General features: G+C 49.3%; 1 protein-coding gene across 1 annotated transcript; it reads right to left on the bottom strand.

Moving 5' to 3' along the window:
• Nucleotides 1–2,922: 2,922 nt before the first annotated feature.
• Igfbp3 (insulin like growth factor binding protein 3) lies at nt 2,923–10,840 on the bottom strand. The gene is made up of 5 exons (XM_021254190.2): nt 10,295–10,840; nt 7,007–7,233; nt 6,406–6,525; nt 5,516–5,654; nt 2,923–4,265 (listed from the first exon to the last, which is right to left on the bottom strand). The coding sequence occupies exons 1-4, from the start codon at nt 10,701–10,703 to the stop codon at nt 5,529–5,531; spliced, it is 882 nt and encodes a 293-aa protein (XP_021109849.2). The 5' UTR covers nt 10,704–10,840; the 3' UTR covers nt 2,923–4,265; nt 5,516–5,528.
• Nucleotides 10,841–18,866: the final 8,026 nt, after the last annotated feature.

Genomic DNA, 18,866 nt, shown 5'->3' with positions numbered 1-18,866 from the left:
GAAGATTAAAATAAAATTTATCAAGATTCATGGGATGCAACTAAAACAATGGTTAGAGGAATACTTGTCACATTAAATATGTATAGTAGGTCACAAGGGTTTTCTAGAATCAGTCATTTAAACTTCTGCTTTAAGAGACTAGAGAATGAAGAACCATTTAAGCTGAAAGCATGCCTAAAATGGAATAATAAAGCAAACACTAGTGAAGTGAAAACCAAGAAAATAATGGAAAAAAAATCCAACAAACCATGTCTGGTTCTTTGAAAAGTTTAATAAAATTAATGAACTTGTAGTTATACCAACCAAGAAAAAGAGAAAGCACAATTTATCTATACTAGAAACAAACGAGGGTCCATCACTGCTGGTCCTATGGACATTAAAAGAATAACAAAGGAACACTCTAAAATTGTACACCCATGAACTCGATAATTTAGGCACAATGAACTAATTTCTTGAAGCCACTAAATTTCACTGGAGGAGAAATAAATATTTGAATAGAGGTAATATCTATTGAAAATTAAATTGATAGTAAAAAGCCTTCCAGAAATAAACCCCCAAGCCCAGATGGGTTTATTGGTGAATTTTATAAATATTTAAGAGAGATGATACCAATTCTGGATCTTTTTCTTAAAATAATTAGAGTAATACACTTCCTAACTCATTTTATGATGCCAGCATTATCCTATGTCAAAACCACATAAAGACATTAAAAGATGAAAACTGCAGATCATATCTTTCATGAATGTAAATGAAAAATCCTCAACAAAATACTAGATCATACCCGATAATATGCAAGGAAACGGAACCCTAAGATGGGATGCTAAGATCCATGAGCACTGTATGCGCTGCCGGTGGTGTCACGTTGGTTGTGAAGCGAAGAAGGAACGGGCTGAAAACCACCTGGATCCTGGCTTTGGTTGTGGGCACAGGTTTGACAGGCGATGCCTCCTCCTTGCCCTCCATCCTCACTTCTCTCCCTCCCTTCACATTATAAAAATTGATTTTAGAGGGCCTGGGATTTAGCTCAGTGGTTTCACCACCTGCTGCACAAGTGCAAGGACCCGAGTTCCATCTCTGGTACTGAAAAAAAAAAAAAGAGAACCAAGAAAAATATTGATTTTAGTTACAATATTTTTATGTGGTGAAAAGAATTTATAATAAAAATAGAAAACACGGTTCCTTATAGCTAGCCCTTATGTAGATCCCATTATATGTAAGCATTAATGTACAGATAAATTGAACTTCCACAAAATTTTAAAAAATGTATGATTAGAAAGATACTATTGGGCAAGTGAAAAGACAACCCACCGAAGTGGGAGGAAATATTTGCAAATCATATATCCAGTAAGATACTGGTATCTACAATATACAAGGAACTCTTATAGCTCAAAAAAAAAAGGACAAGTGAACCAATTAAAAATGGATAAAGGATCTGCATCAACATTTCTTCAAAGCACCTGCATAAATAGCTCAGAGCATATGAAAAGATGCTTGGCAGCATTTGTGACAGATGAGGACAAATCAAAACCGCAATGAGACACAACCTCACTTGGCTAGAACCAAGAACTTCAAACACAGAATGTTTTGGCAAGGATGTGGAGAAATGGGAGCCCTCCTGACAGTGTGGTGGGATTGCATAATATACTTCCTAGAAATGGCAGGGGGTGTGCAGAAGACGTGATCAAAGTGTTGTATTAGAGTTTTCCAGAGAAACAGAACTCATAGGTTATGTCCATCCATCCACCCACCGATCCATCCACTCACCCACTCGTTTCATCTATCAATCATCTTTATACATCAATCCATGTCTATCAGTCAGTCATCTATCATCTCTATCATTTATCAATCAATCCATCTATGAATCTAGTCACTGATCAGAGAAGACTCACCAGGAAGAACGGTTCACACATGTATCCAGGCTAAGACGTCCCACCACCTGCCAGTACCCCATGACCCAGCCTGTGGGCACACAGAGTTGACCATTGCAAGTGTGGAAAGTGGCAGAGATTAGAGGTGAGGGTGAGGACAAGGAAACATACGAGTTGTTGGCTTCTTGGAAAGCAAGCCACCCATGGCCTCTGAGCCTCCCCCACCTCAACAGTGCCCTCACCCACACCTTGGCGAGTGGCAACCCATGGGTCTGCCTGTCACTTCTCCATCTGTCCCCATGGTGAGCCCTGTGGCCACAAACCACACCCTCAGACCCCTGAGCACCTCGCTGTGATCCTGGAACCATTTCAGAAGTGTCATTGATGGCTCAGATGTGGCTCACACAGGAAGTGACTCCCTGAAGCCATGGGCCCCATGCCTTGCCTGAAGCAGTTCTGTGACAAGGGACAACTGTCCCAAGGCTGTAGAGAGGGGGCCCAGGCCCCAGAATCCCACCCAGAGTCTCCTGGGGTCCCCTCTTCCTGCTTCTGTGCTCCTTGGCAGGTGGACAGGGGCAGGAGGGCTACAGGATAGGGTGTGGGGATGGGCGTGTCCCCTCCACAACACGGAGCGTGAGCCCCAGAGCTGAGGGCCACACGTGAGGGACATGACCTCCCCACACCATGACAGCTAGCAAATAACCCCAACTGAATGTGCTTCTGCTGTGGCCAGATCTACTGGCACAGCCCTGTAAGCCCAGCCTGGACAGTTCACCAACTTAGTGAGCTCTTGTCTCAAATAAAAATATTTTTAAAAAATGGCTGTGATTGCAGCTCAGTGTGTAGGCTGTCTGGGTTTAATTTCCAGTATTACAAACCTCCGCTAGTGGATGCCAACAAAGGCCACCAGAAGGGTCTGCTGGGGTCCTTTTGCTAGCCACGGAGACATGAACATGTTTATGAAGTTTCCTACCCTGACCACGTTTGGTACCCTCTTTGAATTATTCCTTAGAGACACAAGACCCAGAGGCAGGGAGTAACACTGGGAAAGACGTTCTTCTTTTAATGGTAAAAACTTTATTTACTATTTATAAATACATTGCAAGACAAACTTTTCAAAAATACTTTTTTTCCCCAAAAACTTAAAAAAATAGGTAGGCAGAACATCTCGAGAGCCCTTGTAGTTATCAAGGGAGCTCCACGCAGTGGGTCCACCCTGGGACCTCGGGCCTGGCCTTGGGGACCACGGGTGGCAACGGCATGAGCTCCTTTCCTCGGTCACGGCCACGGTTGGTTATATCATCTAGCATCTCTACCATTTTCTCTAGGATTATCTAGTGTAGATCCTATTATATTTGGGCTATGTGGTATACACTGTTAACAATTAATTAAGAACACATCTCCGTATATATGTATGAGTGGTAAGGAGTGTGTGTGAGAAGAATTCCAAGTTCAACCAACACAGGTCAGAGATCTCTAAGTGTCCCAGTGTCCTCGACAGGCTCCCAGCAAGCTGGTCATCTTTCCTGTTTAGATTTTTGTTTTTTCTTTTACATTGTGCAAAGCAGGATACAGGTAAGAGATGAAAATAAAATTTTGCTTTAAAGAGCTTAACCTCAAAAATCTTGTTTTGAGGAGTTGAACTAGAAAACACTACTTTCTGCAGTCATCTGAAGAATCGTTGCTCAAAAGGCCTCTCAACGCCAAGGCTGATTGCTGCCCCTGCCTCTCCTGCCCCGTGGGACCAAGGCCTAGGTGACCCCAGCCACCCAGCCTTCCAAAGGGACTGTCATGAGGAGGACCCCAGATGCAGGGTCACCCACACCTGCCGACAGGTTCCTGGGCATCCTGCTGTTAAGACTGCATCTTAATCTCTCCAGTAGTTTCCAAAGTAGATTAGGTCATCTCCAGATGATGGACAGTCTTTATGGTCGAGACCCAGGCTCCTGATTCGAAGAGGTCCCCCTCGGGTTATGTTGGCAGGCGGTGTCAGGACGTCCAGGTGACTGGAGTTGAGGCTTTTCCTATTCTCCTAGGCCTGTGCTCATTTTACAGAGGGTGGGGGAGAAGCTCATTTGCTGACGTCTCGAGGTGGGAGGGTCGGGCTGGGTCGGGTTGTCCCCTTAGCGGATGAGGGCCTGGGAGGGGAGCCGTCCGTGGAGCGAGGTTTACAGGTAGCAACTAGAAAATTCGAACTGCTTTTCGCTAATTACTGGAAAGATCTCAAGTTTACCACTTAAAGGAACCATAGGGATTTCAAAAATCTGTCTAAACTTTGGTTTTTTTAAAAAATCAGTTCACCACAAAAAGAAATATAAATCGAGGCTGTAGCCAGCTGCTGAGCATGTCCTTGGCAGTCTTTTGTGCAAAATAAGGCGTATTTGAGCTCCACATTAGCTAGAACAAAAAGAAAAGAAAAACATTGAAATAACCACCCAGAAAATGAAGAGTTCAACTTCTGCCCTAGTGCTGGGCTGGGCTCTCTACCTTTTTCTCCCCGTTTTTATTTCTTATTGGTAGTCCACAGTGATTATACCCCCCTGCGTAGTAGAGTTGGTCCATGTAGAGAACACATCTTCATTCTTCTTTCCATCCCCTTTCCCTCTCTTCCCTTCATCTCTTGATCCCCTTCCCATTTGAAAAGTATCTTCCTATTTTCTATTAGCTATCTTTTATTTATATTTTGGGTTTCTCATAGAAATCATGGGATATTGAAGCTTATTGTGTGTCTGGTTAATTTCACTAAATATTATGGTCTCAAGGTGCATCCATTTGCCTATGAATGACTCAAGTTTATTCTTTATGGCAGAGTAGTACTCCATTATGTATAATACCACATTTTCTTTACCCATTCATCTGCTGATAGATATATAGGCTGTTCCCAAAATTTGGCTATTATAAATCATACTGTTATAAACAGAACTTCCATTTGATCCAGCTGCTCTCCTCCTAGGTATCTTCCCAAGAGTTAAAAACATGATAAATCAAAGCTAAGTGTTTATTGTTAAAAGGCTACCCTAAAATTAAAACTATTTTCCCTAACTTGTGAGGAAAAGAATCTTCTAAAAATGAAAATTTCTTCTGCTTCCTAAGTGTCTTCAGGAGATGCATGGAAATATATTTCTTCTTTTTTATCCCCCAATAATTTCCTCATTTATTACAAGAAAAAAAGACTATGGCTGCATTCTTCAAAAGGGTGGTCCATTTTCATATTATATTTAAATACTCTCTCTTAACATTAAAGGAACCACAAGCTAAAGGAATAGCCAGGGTCTATTTTTCAGAAGAATTAAAGTTGTAGTTTTAACTTGGAAACAAGAGTTGTTAGTGAGTTCTTGTAAATGACAGCGATTTCCTGTGGAGTCCGGGAACCACCAGACTGACTTCCACGGACACACTGACTTCTGTGGAGAGAGCTTCACTCTGAAAATGCTCTGCGCCATGTGTGTGCGCGCGTGTGTAAGAGCCCACATGGTGGGAATCATTTAGAATACAGCAATGGATGTGGCTCTCCCGAGCCTGTCAGACAGGCTGCTGGTGGCTTCTGCCCCGTCTCTGGGCCCTGAGGCTGAGGAGGGGCCGCAGGCACAGTTGGCCTGGGTATCCCACCCCCACCCCCACCCCCAGCCCTCAGCCCAGCTGCTTACGTGGTCAGCAGGTCTACTGGCTGTGCATGCTCAGGCAGTGCACGTCCTCCTTGCCCTTGGAGTCGTAGCCCGGAAGGGGCTGCCCATACTTGTCCACGCACCAGCAGAAGCCTCGCTTTCTGCCTTTGGAGGGGCGGCACTGAGGGACACAGAGGACCAAGCCGTGAGGGTCCCGGGTACCACAGAAACTTTGCCCAGGGTCCCCGAAGCACCACCGTGTGGAGGGGCAGTGTGTGGGTCTGTGTGCATCCATCTGCGCACACGTGTGTACCTGTGTCTGCACGCATGTGCAATACACTCTCCAGGAGGGGATGAACAGGGTCTGCCTCAGCTGGGGACCTCAGGACACCCTGCCCCCTCTCAGCCGGAAGCTGTCAACCAGGAGACTGGTAGAAAATGCTGATGTGAACCACAGTCCAGCCACGTGGCTGTGGAAGGAGGCCTGGGCATTATGACCAAGGCCATGGCCACACTACGGGAAGGGCATGAACTGTCCTGTCAGGAAGCCAGCCAGAGCATGGCCACCTGAATCCACAGCCCAGACCGCGGCTTAGCGACATCTCAAACCACCATCACTGTGGGAGAGGCACGGTGAGGGGGGATCTGCTGGGCCCTTCCGTCCTCACTGAGCTACTTGGGAAGCCTGAGCCTGGCAAATGTGTCCTTCTGCCGTGAGCAGCTGAAAGGCCTGGCAGAGGCACTGTGGCTGGGCCTTGGGACACATGTGAGCGAGCATCGGTCTCATCCCGAGACTGAAACGGAGTCACAGCACAGGGGCTCCAGGGACTCGGCTGGAGCCTGGGGTCAGCGAGAAGCAATTTCTCCCTTGAGCCAGTGGCTGGGGTGGGAACAGAACGGGGACACCGTGGAGGACCTCACTTGCCACTCACCTGCTTCTTCTTGTAGAAGCCCTTCTTGTCACAGTTTGGGATGTGGACGCCCCGGGGACTCAGCACATTGAGGAACTTCAGGTGGTTGAGTGTGTCTTCCATCTCTCTCCGGCAGGGGCCCTGCAGGGCAGCAAGCAGGGGCCACAGGGTATGGTTACCACTCTGAAAGCCTACCGCACGGCATGCACACGGCAATCCGCCAAGCTGGCCTGGATCTGTTCCAGGGTTTCCGCCCCGAGTTAGCGGGGAGGATGCTGTGCCTCCTTATCCTGAGTCAGACAGAGGGAGGCGAACTCCGAAGGCCCAGGGGAAAAGTGGAAGTGTGGTTGTGAGTAGCTCTCTCTGTGGCCACAGTGGCTGTACTTTGGGGCACACTGTAATTTGGGGTACACCAGACTTTGGAGCACACTGTATTTTGCAAGCACTGGCTTAGCTTGAACCTCTCAGTCTCCGGGACGGGATGGGACGGGACAGGGTCACTGTCTTTTATGGGAGGAGGGGAGGGTGGCAGGTGGGGCGACAGGACCACTATGTGCAGTCCGGGTCGTGGTTCATGGTGGCTCTCCCCACTGCACCCCTGAACAAAAACAAAGGTTCTCACATATTCTGTCTCCCTTTTAGACTCGGAGGAGAAGTTCTGGGTGTCCGTGCTCTGGGACTCATAGTCGACTTTGTAGCGCTGGCTGTCCTTGGCGTGGCCTTTCCTGATGACGTCCATCTTCGTGTGCAGGGTGTGGAACTTGGAGTCAGTCACCCGGTGGGTGCTGGGGATGGCCTGGGTCTCAACGCTTCCCGCCCCGGGGTCCTCCTCCGACTCGCTGGCATTTCCTGGGAAAGTATGAGAGTCATGAAGGCGTCATCTCTGCCCACACGAAACAGCAGTTTTCTCAAAATCTTGCTGCTAGAACACTGAAGTGGCAGTGTTACTCACCAATTCCTCAACAGTTAAAAAACACCTTGATGAAGCATTATCCTACACTACTGGCTGCACCGAGCTTGCTTTCCTGGAGGAAGCCATCTGCTTAAGTCAGTCTGCAGCTGAACACCTGTGATCCCTGTACTCTGGGAGGCTGAGGCAGGAGGACTGTTGAGAGCCCAGCCCGGACAATTTAAGAGACGTAGGGAGACCTTGTCTCAAAAAATTTTTAAAAAGGACTGGGATGTAGCTCAGTGTGAAGCACCTGGGTTCAATCTCTAGTACTAAAAAGAAAATTCACACACACACACACACACACACACACAAACACACACCAAAAATCGGTCTGCCCCGTGGTTTTACTAAGCAGCTGCCCCTCAGGAAGGCGGGAAATGCTCATCTGCTGTTCTCCGGAGAGGTGAAAGCAGCGATTCCATCTGCCACCAGCAGGGTGCGGACGTGCGCCATGGAAGGCCGCCGCAACCTCCAATGTTGGAGGCGCCCAGCGGTCCCCCCCCCCCCCCCCCCGGGGCAGAGGCCGCCCTGGGGACTCCGGGAAATGTGCATTCTCCCGCAGTGTTTCCGGGCTGCAGTCTGGGTGTGAACAAGGCCCCCTGGGGATTGACTTTTACTCTCAGACCCGGGCTGTTCTTCAGCTGCCAGCTCCGAAGGGTTCCACCTCCAGCTCCAGTCCAACTCGGGCAGGGAACAACTCCACCCCCTGGAGTCCCAAGGCGGGGGGGGGGGGGGCAGCATGGCTTGTTTTCTAGGTCCCTGTCCTGTTTCTAGAAGCCGAGGTCCACACAGATCCTGGGCAGCTTCCCTCCCCCCGGGGTGTGGGGGGGTGAGGCCTCCTGATAACAGAGGTGCGTTTCCCTGGGATCCTAAGCAGATGAGGACATTTCAGGCTGGGCGCAGGCCAGGAGTCTCATTCTCCCGAGACGAGCCTGGAGTGGCCATGAGACACTGCGAGGATCAAAAGCCAGTGGACGGGGGCCCCATGCCCTATTCGGACCTCCGAAGGCTTCGCGTGGGCTGGATCTCCCCCAACCCCACCCCAAGCCGGCTTTGGGCTCCCCAGCGGGTCAGGCTCTGTCTCCTGTGGGCGCGAGGTGCCAGGCTCCTGCTAAACCGTTCCCTGCCTTCCTGGGACACGGCTTGCGGTGGCAGGCCGCCCACAGGGAAGCCACGGTGGCCTCTGACTCTCGGTCACGAGGAGCAAATGCTGGGATCCCTGAAAGCCACCAGGGGGCTGAGAGGATCAGCTGCAGACTCTACAGGAGGTGCCTGGAGCGAGGATTTCGATGTTCTCCGGAAGCACCTGCCCCCCTCACCTGGGGAGGTCTGGGAGCCCCTCCCGCTCCCCTGGGGGCAAACAGCTCCCCCCAGCTCAAGCGATTTGTGCTTTGGGGACAAATTCCCTGGGTCTATATTTGACAGAGTAGGTCCATAATCGATCAACCTGGTTTCCATTTTGCTTATTCTGAGGGTTTTTTTTTTGGGGGGGGTGGAGGAAGTAGAAAGAGAAAGGAGCCGCTAAGCATATGTAAATAAACACATTTGCATTACTTTTCCAAGAACCCCAAGTGATTTCTTAAACTCTCTTGGTCTCTTTTTTAATGCTTAAGAGTGCAGACTGCAACCTGAAGACAAATGGTTGAACAATGGAGAATTGTGATTTTTCAAAAATTTTTTGTAGTGCTGGGATTGATCCCAGGACCTTTGCACTGAGCTACATCCCCAATTCTTTGAAAAATTTTTTAAAAAAAATCTGACACAAGGTCTCGCGAAGTAGGGAAACTGCCCAGCTGAGGTGGGAACGTGTGTTCCTTCTGCCTCAGCCTACCGAGTGCTAGGATTACAGGTGTGCACCACCACGCTCGGCAGGAACTGTGACTTTGGACTGTCATAGATCCGCACTTTTTTTTTTTTTTTCCCAAATGGATTTTGAAAGTCACATAGACCTTTTTATAACCTTGTAAGAACCTACACCAACCAATACATACAATTCCGAAGCTGCCATGGTGGAAATCATATCTAGGAAAGTCTGACTAAAAATGAACAATGTTTAAGAGCATTTCTAAGATCCCCTTTGAATACCCCCTCCCCGAATGCACCAGAACAATAAAATACACACACAGTAAATGGCAATTTTCTCCGGAGAGGAAAGCGCCTCGCGCCTTTCACGGTCCGCCAGAGCCTGTGAGGCAGCTGGAATCTCGCCTTTCCACTAACCGTGCTTCTCGGGGTGAACAACGCCGGCCAGGTCAGGGAAGGACTCAGCTTTGCGGCCAAGGATGTTACAGGCCCGCCGGCCCCGGAGGGCGGCTCGGCGAGGGCCGAGAGTGGGTGAGCACGCTCGAAATTTGGAGCACTGGGTGCCAGATCCGCGTAAACTTACAGCAACCGCGTGACCTCCCGCCAGGGGCGCTGCCCGGGCGACGCGGCCCAGCCCGGAGGCTTCGAGCGCCGACTGATCGCCGACTGTTTTCGCGTCCGTCCCCTTTTGGGGTTGCCCTCGACCGCACCTCATTTCTTCCATTTCGGATTAAGGAGTCCACAGCCCTGGGGCCGATTCTCAGTCCCTCCCAGGCCGGTGAAGTCAGCCGTCTGCACCCCGAAACCCCGCGCCCCTTGGCGCCCTTGCAGGTGCGGACGCGGAAACCCTGAGAAGTCCCTCCAACCCGTGGGCACGGCGTAGGCTCCGACCCCGCTCGTTTCTGGACACGCGGGGACGAGCTGCACTCCGCACACCAAAAGCCCCTGTCAGCGGGGCGGCTCCAGATGGCGCCGTTTCCAGATACGCTGACCCGGGCCCGGCCTCCACTCTGCCCGCCCAACCTGCACCCAAAGCGCTTAGGAATCCACCTCGACCCCGCGCTCCGAGGCGGCCCCGGGCGCGCGAGTCCGCCCGGAGGCCTCAGTTTCCCCAGCGTCTTCTCCCGGGGAGCGGGGCCCGCGGCCGCGGCTCACCTGGAGCGGGGGGCGCCGGCAGCAGGAAGGGGTGCAGGCGGCCGGCGGCGCTGGCGTTGGCGCAGAAGCCGCGGCCGTGCAGGAGCGCGTGCAGCGGGCGCGGCTCCTCGGGCTGCGGCTGGCAGCGGAGGCCAGAGCCGCAGCGCTCGGTGTAGACGCCACATGCCTGGCCCTCGCGCAGCGCGCACGTCAGGCAGCAGCCGCAGCCCGGCTCGCGCACCAGCTCGGCGCACGCGGGCGCGGTGGGCGGAGGCGCGCACTGGGCCAGCGCACGCGCGTCGCAGGGCTCGCAGCGCACCACGGGGCCCGCGCCCACCGCGCCCACGCCGGCCCGCGCCCCCGGCGGGCCGCGCAGCAGCGCCAGGGCGAGGAGCGCTGCGGCCCAGAGCGCGGGGCGCGCCCGATGCATGGCGCCCGCCGCTGAGGCAGCGGCTCGCGTGGCCGGAGCACGCAGGGACGGGGTTGCGACCGCGCGCGGTGGAGGCGGCGGGATGCGGGCGGCGCGCGGCAGATCCTCAGGGCCCGGTCGCCGCGCCAGCGTCTGGCCAGCCCGGGCGCGCCGGCCGCTATATAGCAGCCGGGTGGCCGAGGACACGCCCCGGAACGGCGCGCCCGGGAGGGGGGGGCGGCGCAGGCAGGGCCCGTGCGCGAGGGCCGAGTGCGGGGGCGCGCACGGCGCGGGTCCCGGGGCACCTGCTCCCTGAGCGCCCGCGCCCGGAGCCCGGGGAATCGCGGCTCCTGTGGTTCCCCGGCACCTCCTGCGCCCCGGGCACCTCAGTGCCTGCGGTGATCCCGGCCGCTCCCAGCCACTTGGCGCCACCCCTCCCCGACGCCAGAGCCCCCGACACCCCAACGACGTCTGGTTGAAGTGTTCCCCCGGCGAGGGGGTGTCTGGAAAATGGCAGTTGCCGCTCCCCTTTCGTGTAGCTTGCAAAGCTTTGTAAAATTGAATTTCCTGTGTGGCGCACGTGCGGGGTACATCTGAGCAAACCCGATTTGGCCGGGCCCTGGGTTTCAGCTGCACTCGTCCGGGCACCCGCCCCTCCCCAGACCCGCGCGCTGGCGTCGGCAGAGGCGCACGAGGTGCCCCATCGCGCGCGCTTCCGAGAGGTCGCGGCTTCCCGGGTTAGCAGAGGGGGTCCCAGGGCTGAGCTTTCCGAGATCCTAAATCCCAGTCGCTCTTTCAGTGTTAGTGTTCTCCCCAGATACTTTCTCAAATAGAGCCTCATACCCTAGACGACAGAGTAATGAAGACACCAAAGCGGAAGCTGCAGAAGCACATTAGAAACCAAGTCGGCCTTAGCCCCCGACACTGTAACATTCACTTTTTGGTCCTCTCAGTGTCTGCACTAGATCCTTTCCCTGTCCCCAGGTGCGGGCTGGGATTCTCGCTAAGCAGCGCGGTGTCCCCCTGGTGAGTTTGAACCCGAGGTGAAGTTGCGCCCTGGATGTCGCCTGGATGCCTGGCTCCGCGGCGCTGTCTGCGCGCTCCTTCCGGAGGTGGCCGACAGAGGGCGCCGCGGGCCCAAGATTGGACAAAGTTTTCTTCGACTCCAGCACAGATCCTGGAGAAGCAGTGAGGAGCAGCGGGACCCCCGCGGGAAGGGACCCTTCTACACCCTGGGGACGTCGGCTGTGTGCCTTAGGAGGTGGGGGGTTTTCTCCCCCGACCCTGTCTCCCCGCACATTCATCTCCCCCTTCTGGGATGGGAGCACCAGTTCGGTTCCCCTTCCTTACCTGGAGCACATAGATAAACAACACTAACAGCCCTTCCCAAAGGAAAAGAGACTGAAGCGAGGTGTGTGGAGGTCCCTGGCTGGACCCAGCCCTGCTGCTGTGGAGGTGGGTGAGCCGTGGGACCCTTGTGAGCCCCACTTTATTTTCTCCTGTGTCGCTTCCTTGTGGCTGCATGGTATCTGCTGACAACCCAGGACAGGGTCTCTGATTTGATCGGAAAATGTAAAGGAAACGGAACAAATCCCTCAGAGTTGCAATTGTTCCTTAAATAACCGCAGAGACCTTGACCAGGAAACAGAGCCGGGTTCTGTATCAAAGAGGATTCCTGAAACTGCTCCTGGGTGGAGCCGTGTTGTACACAGGGCTGCCGGATCGCTGCTGACTGCAGCACTTTCTCCACGCCTTATCGTCTGGCTTGAGGACAGGGAGCTCTCAGAAGGAATATCTTTTTGGGGAAAAAGGCTAAAAATAAGTCCTTGCCCTTGGGTCTCTTCCTTTTTAATTAATAGCCATGCATTTGATTAGCCGGCGCTCGTTTCGAGCGCAACTCCTAGGGGGCGCCAGAGCCCCGGCGTCCGCCGTCGCTGAGACCATGAAAAAACCAAGTTACTTTGTAATGTTCAAAGGATACATTTCTATAACAATGTTTTGTATAGACTGTCATCGCCTTTATCACGACATCTTGCAGCAACAAAGCAAATCTGCGACAGTGACGTGAGGAGAATTGTGTTTCAGTGTTTAGTTTTTTTATTTAACAAAACTGTGGGATCCCCCACCCCCACCTCCGTAGTTGTTGCAAGAAAGATTTGGTTGGATGAAACTTCCTTTTGTGACATGCTAATGCATTTTGTCAAGCTTTCAATTAGTCTGGTGTCTGTGGTTACGGACATAGATGAGAGTGTTTAGTGGGAAAGATGTTTGTCCCTCTACTGAACGTATTTACATGCAATTACTAGTAATTGTGAAACCATGCGTAACCATCACGTCCTGCTCAGGAGACTGGACAGAGCTCTTCGCACTCACAGAAGCGCTGACCTGATTGCCCTCGTGACCCTGGGGCCAGCCTGCTTATCTTCCCCGGGCGGGCGACACTGACCTCTCATTTCTTCCAGCTCCCCACCCTTCCAGCAGGTGTCCACTGCTGATGGACACCTGGTCGCTGCCTGACAGTGGCTTCCTGTCTTCTCTTCTGCTCAGGGCCCGCTTGGACAGCAACCCCGGGTCTCAGTTCTGAGGCTTTGCTGACAGCAAGCGGCATCTCCACGTGTCCCCGGAGGCGTGGCTGTGTCAAGTTCACTGACCATGAGACTGGGTCACAACAGTCCAAGCTCCTAGATGCAAGTGATGTCGAGACCTGAGGACCCTGTTCTCCACACTGTCACGGGGCAGGAGCCTGACTTTCCCTTTCTTAGGGTTTCTTTCTAGATGTCCCCCTAAGTCTCATGCACTCATGGGGGGGCTTAGGGGAGGTGGCTGAACCATGGGGCATGATAATCCATAGTGGATTAGTCCTCTGATGAGTTTGTAGCTGAATGTGCTGTTGGGAGGTGGGGTCTGGTCAGAAGAGCCAGATATCTGTGCTCATGGCCTGGGAGGGTCTGTCTCCCTTCCCAGCCTCTCCTTTGACAACGTTCTGTTTCCTGTCTACCATGCCATGAGCAGCTCTTCTGCTGTGCCCCTCTGCCATGCTGCCCCACCTTGAGCCATCTGACTGTGGACTGAAACCTCTAGGAACCATGAACCAAAATGAACCTTTCCTCCCCTAAGGTGTGAGCATTGAGTATTTTGTCCTAGTGATGAGAAAGCAATGAAGACCCCTCCCCTCTGAACACCTGCCTGGTGAATCTCCCAGCTCACAGATACTTTAGGGACAACCAAATGCCATCATCAAATGACTATTACCCTCGACCATAATGGGCAGCTCCATGTGCCCACTGAGGGCCTCATGGGCTGTGCAGAGAGGCTTACTGGAGACCACATTGCAGAGGGCAGTGTGACCTCAGAGAACAGAGGGGCTGATGGGTATGTTTGTCATCCCTGTCTGAGTTGAGCATTGGAGTTGAGCCTTCACACTGGGAGAGGCCAGTGAAGTGAAGCAGGCAGCAGGGGCAGCGTATGTACATCTGGGGGTGCGGCTCTGCATGCTGGGCCAATGGCGACATTGCTGGCCTTGGTGTGGTTCTGGGGGAGGTGGACGTCTGAGGCACTGAAGAGAAGACAACTGGATACAGTGGACTGGCAGAGCTGCCATCTGTGACACTGGAATCCTCAGGGCTGGTGCTGCTCACTTTGGGGACACTTGGGACGGGTGGTGGCCTCCAGCTTCCATGTTCTCAACGGAAGCCAGGCCTTCTTGGGACCCCTCTCCTGCAGGGGGCTTCTGCACAGAACATTAGTGCCCTGTTTGTGAACTTCTCCCCTGGCAGTGCTGCTTTCCACCTGGGGCCCCATCCCTGCCCAGTAATTTACATGGTGGGAGTTACTTCTCCACGTCCTGGCCATGCAAATGGGCAGCTCCTGCCTCTGTCTCACACCCAGCTCTTTGTCATGGCCGAGACTTCAGGAACAATCAGAGATTGGGGACTGGGGACAGAGTAGGCTTAAGTTTATTGTCACCTGCTTGTTTAGGTGCCCTCCTTACTGCCCTGAAGCAGGTTCCACACCTTGACGCCAGGCCTGAGTAGGGCCACTGACCAGGCCTCTCAGTGAGGGTGGATGGAAAGGTCACTAGAACACGGTGTTGCTGGTGCAGGAGAAGACCAAGTTCATGCTGTGCTCACCTAGACACCTGAACAAATCTTATGTCATAGGTTTTATTCTCAGATGGATCTCAGCATGCAGCCCAGCTCCTCTTAGGCTTCGTCTCCACAGGCCCAGTGTCCGTGTTTGCAGTTCGCGCTCCCCGTGGGTGCATATCTCACAAATAGTAAGCTGTATTTTCATTCTTGTCCAAGTCAAGTTATTTCCAGTTGGGTGTGGTGGTGCACACCTGTAATCCCAGGACTTTGAGAGGCTGCAGCAGAAAAACTGCAAGTTGAAGCCCAGTCTGGGGAATTTAGCAAAACTCTGTCTCAAAGTAAAAAAATGAAAAAAAAAAAAAAAAGCCAGCATGTAGCTTAGAGTGAAGGCTCTGAGTTCAATCTCCAGTACTTAAAAAATTATTATTTAATTTTCCTTGAGGCTTCCTATCTGACTTATAGATTATTTAGAACTGTGGTACTTCCCCTGGGTTTGCATATTTTCTTTTTATCTATATTACTGAATTCTGGCTTAATTCCATTATAATTAGAGAATATATCTTGATTTTTAAACCAATCTAGGCTTGCTGTTGGTGACTGTTTCATGAGTACCGGCAAAGAAAATATATTCTTCCTTTAGGTAAGGGTCAATAAATCACAAGCAGATCTAGTTGGTCCAAAGTATTTCTCAGTGCTCTATTCTTGTGTATTTCTGTCTTCTTGTTTTAATGATTAATGAGAAAAGAATGTTACCATCTTTAACTGTGGATTTAATTTTTTACTTTGAATTTTGTCAATTTTTACTTCATATAATTTGAATCTCTTTGGTTAGGTGCACACATGTTTAAGACTATTACGTGAATTGACCCTCTTATCATTTTGGGACATCTCTTTATCCTGGGTGATTTTCTTTGTCTGAAGTCTACTTGATATTACTGTATTGATTGCAACTTTTTTTCTGGTGGGTTGTTTTTGGTACCTGGGATCGAGCTCGGGTCCTTGCGCTTTCGAGGCAGGAGGCAGCACCACTGAGCTAAATCCCTGGCCCTCTGAGGGGTTGTTTTTATAGCATATCTTTTCCCTCCTTTTTCTTTTAGCTTACCTATGTCATAATTGAAGTGCAGTTCTTTTAGGCAGCATATAGTTTTTTTCTCATTCTGAGGGTTCTGAAAATATAATTTGCATATTGTAGATCACTCTTTTTGTTCTTTTTCTTTGTTTAGTATCTCTGCTTCCTTTTTTTGACCTCCAGAAAGTTTATTTGAGCCTTTGGTTTAACTATTATACTTCATGCCCCCAAGAGGACTAGATCACACAAAAAATGTATGAATTCAATTGGCAAACTTGCTTAATTTGTCTGAATTCTGTCTAAATGTTGATGTAAATTTCCATCATGTACTGGGGACATGCCTCATGTCGTAAACCTAAAAATGCTGTCAAATTATATACACCCAGGGTAATTATGTCAAATAATACCCAACGTGCTATGTATGAAAATTGTAAAACCAAATGTCTGAGGATAAAATGGTCGGAAGGAATGCCCTGCCATCTGAAACAAAAAAAATTGTGTATAATAATTGCCATATCTCCCTGCCAATAGGATGGTTTTACACCTGTAAAGGAATAACTTTCAATTATATCCCAGCCAATTTAACCAAGATCTGTTGCTGCTTGAGTCATGTAGCTGTGGTTCTACCAGATAGAACTGATTTGATTATGCCAAACAGAACTAAACGTTGGTCACCCTATACTGCACCAGAATGTGATGGTGATGTAGGTCTGTTGACAGATGCTGAAGTAATAACTATGATAACATCTTTTGTTGCCTTGCCTTCTATAGGAGTCCATGCTGAAAAGCCAGTACAGAAATTAGCATGCAAGGTGGTCAAAGGGTTAAATGCTACCTCATCACCCTTGGCATTAATTAACCAAGAGTTACAAGAACAGAGACAGGCAATCTTAGATAATAGGGCAGCGATAGACTATTTGTTGCTCTTCCACCACCAAGGTTGTGAGAAAATAAGAAATATGTGTTGTTTCAATCTTACTGACAATAGTCCAAAAATCAAAGAAAAGGTAAAACAATTGGAAGACCTGGCTCAAAGGGTACATAATGAAGATGGCTGGGACTTGTTCCAATGGCTAACTAAATGGTTGTCCAAACTACAATGGTTAAAACAACTTTTTCTCGTTGTTATAGTTGTGTGTATATGCTTACTATTGTCATGCTGTTGTATACAATGGATGCCTACGTTTAGACGTAAGATTAAGTTGTAAAATCAGTGGGGAATGTGGGATTGCATAACTCTGTAATCATAAAACTCCCCTAGCCCCAACTGTGATTGAATGTGAGTAAATAGATAAAGATGCTTGTTAGTTCCGGGACACTAGATAAGATCTGTATCAGCCATAAGGTCCCAAAGTAAATTACTCAACTCTTTGTTCGAAACTGATGTTCTGGATACCGCTGTCTATAGAACAATTTACAAACATCTGCTGACCATCAGTACGTGTCAGCTGACCACTAACCTTTGTTCCTCTTCTGTAAATTTCACCTGTTAACTTCCCCTGCAACCCCCTATAAAAGAGCCTCGGACTCTGGGCTAGTCACCTCTCTAAGCTACTTTGCTTTGGGAGTGCCATCTGGCCAGACTAAGGTCTGTTTTACTTTCCAAAAAAAAAAAAAAAAAAAAAAATTATACTTCAAATTTATTGAATTTATTTTTTACTTTATCTCTTACAACTTTTTTTAGTTGTTGCTTCCAGGATTTTAATACATGTACTAACTTTTCATAGTCTAGTTAGACTCATTTTATGACTTCAAATAGAATTAATAATCTTTATATCAACAGGCCCTTAACCTCTTCTCTTAGTGTTGTAGTTGTTTTAGGGATTCTATTTATATACACTAAAAACCCTCTCAGATAGTGTTTTTACTTTAAACATCAAATTTATTTTAAAGAACTCAAGCTTCATACCATTTCTGTCGAGCTTCATTTAATCTCTTCTAACTTTTCTCTCTGCTATCATTTCCCTTCTGCTTGTAGTGCTTCCCTTGGCAACTCTTTAAAGTAGATGTGTTGGCAAGAACTCTGTTTTTCTTCATCTGAAAATGTCTTTATTTCAGCTTCATCCTTCAATTACATTTTTACTAGTTATAGAAATCTGGGTCAATTGCTTTCATTTCGCATTTTAAAAATAGCCCTCCACCTCCTTCTGGCTCCATTATTCCAATGAGAAATTTGCAGTTATTCAAATCTTTGTTCATCTCAGAAACTGATCATTTGAAATGGTCCCATTAAATGTATCTTTTTTTCTCTTCTCTGAAGAGTTTTCATTATTAGCAGTTTGTGGTGTAGATGGGCTTGGGGCTTGGATTTTCTTGAGTTTTTCCTCTTGGGGGCTTTTGAGCTTTTTTAATATTCAAATTGATATCTTTGATTAAATTTGGGACATTTCCTGGCCATATTTCTTCAAATACTTTTTCTGAGCCAGACTCAGAAAGGACATTAGATCATGATATTTATGTCACTTACAGGTTCCTGAGACTCTTCAATACTTTCTTCATATTTTCATTCTTCTTTAGGATTACACAATGCAATTTCTTCATCAAGTTTACTATTTCTTCATTTCTTCCCACTTTGCTAATTGAGCATGTCTAGAACAGTTTTTATTCTGGTTATTGTATTTTTCAGCTCTAAAATTTCCATTTGGTTCTTCTTTATAATTTCTCTTGCTTTTCTGAAACTTCCTCTCTTTCTCTTTTTATTTCTAGGTTGTTCTTCCAGTTTTCAGATCTCGATGCAGTCTCCTACTATTTTACCATCTTTGCCATCTTCACTTTGGTACCTCTTGACAGATTTTCCCATGTGAACTGACATTTTCTTTTGAATTCAGAATTCCTATTTTATGAACATTTTGAATGTTTTGTTTTAGAACTCTGAATCTTGCTTCAGTGAAAAAAAGTGTTATTTTTCATTTCAGCAGGCCAGTTGAGTTCTGTCTGCAGGTCTGTTTCCATTTTCAAAGCTCTCATGGTCCTGTTTGGATTTGTCCTGCAGGTGCACCACCCAGGGGCCAGCATATGACTGGGGAA

The sequence above is a fragment of the Heterocephalus glaber genome, unplaced genomic scaffold (assembly GCF_053883595.1).
Source record: "Heterocephalus glaber isolate CG9 unplaced genomic scaffold, H.glaber_assembly_v1.0 deba00001610, whole genome shotgun sequence".
Taxonomy (NCBI): domain Eukaryota; kingdom Metazoa; phylum Chordata; class Mammalia; order Rodentia; family Bathyergidae; genus Heterocephalus; species Heterocephalus glaber.
This window is presented reverse-complemented; position numbering and strand designations above follow the sequence as displayed.

Bases quoted from the DNA above. Each gene is read 5' to 3' on its own strand.
- Igfbp3 (XM_021254190.2), bottom strand. From the start codon at position 10,703: ATGCATCGGGCGCGCCCCGCGCTCTGGGCCGCAGCGCTCCTCGCCCTG. The intron at 6,526-7,006 runs GTGAGAACCTTT...GCTGCCCTGCAG, and splicing joins CTAAAAGGGAGACAGAATAT to GGCCCCTGCCGGAGAGAGAT. The intron at 5,655-6,405 runs GTGAGTGGCAAG...TGTGTCCCTCAG, and splicing joins GCTTCTACAAGAAGAAGCAG to TGCCGCCCCTCCAAAGGCAG.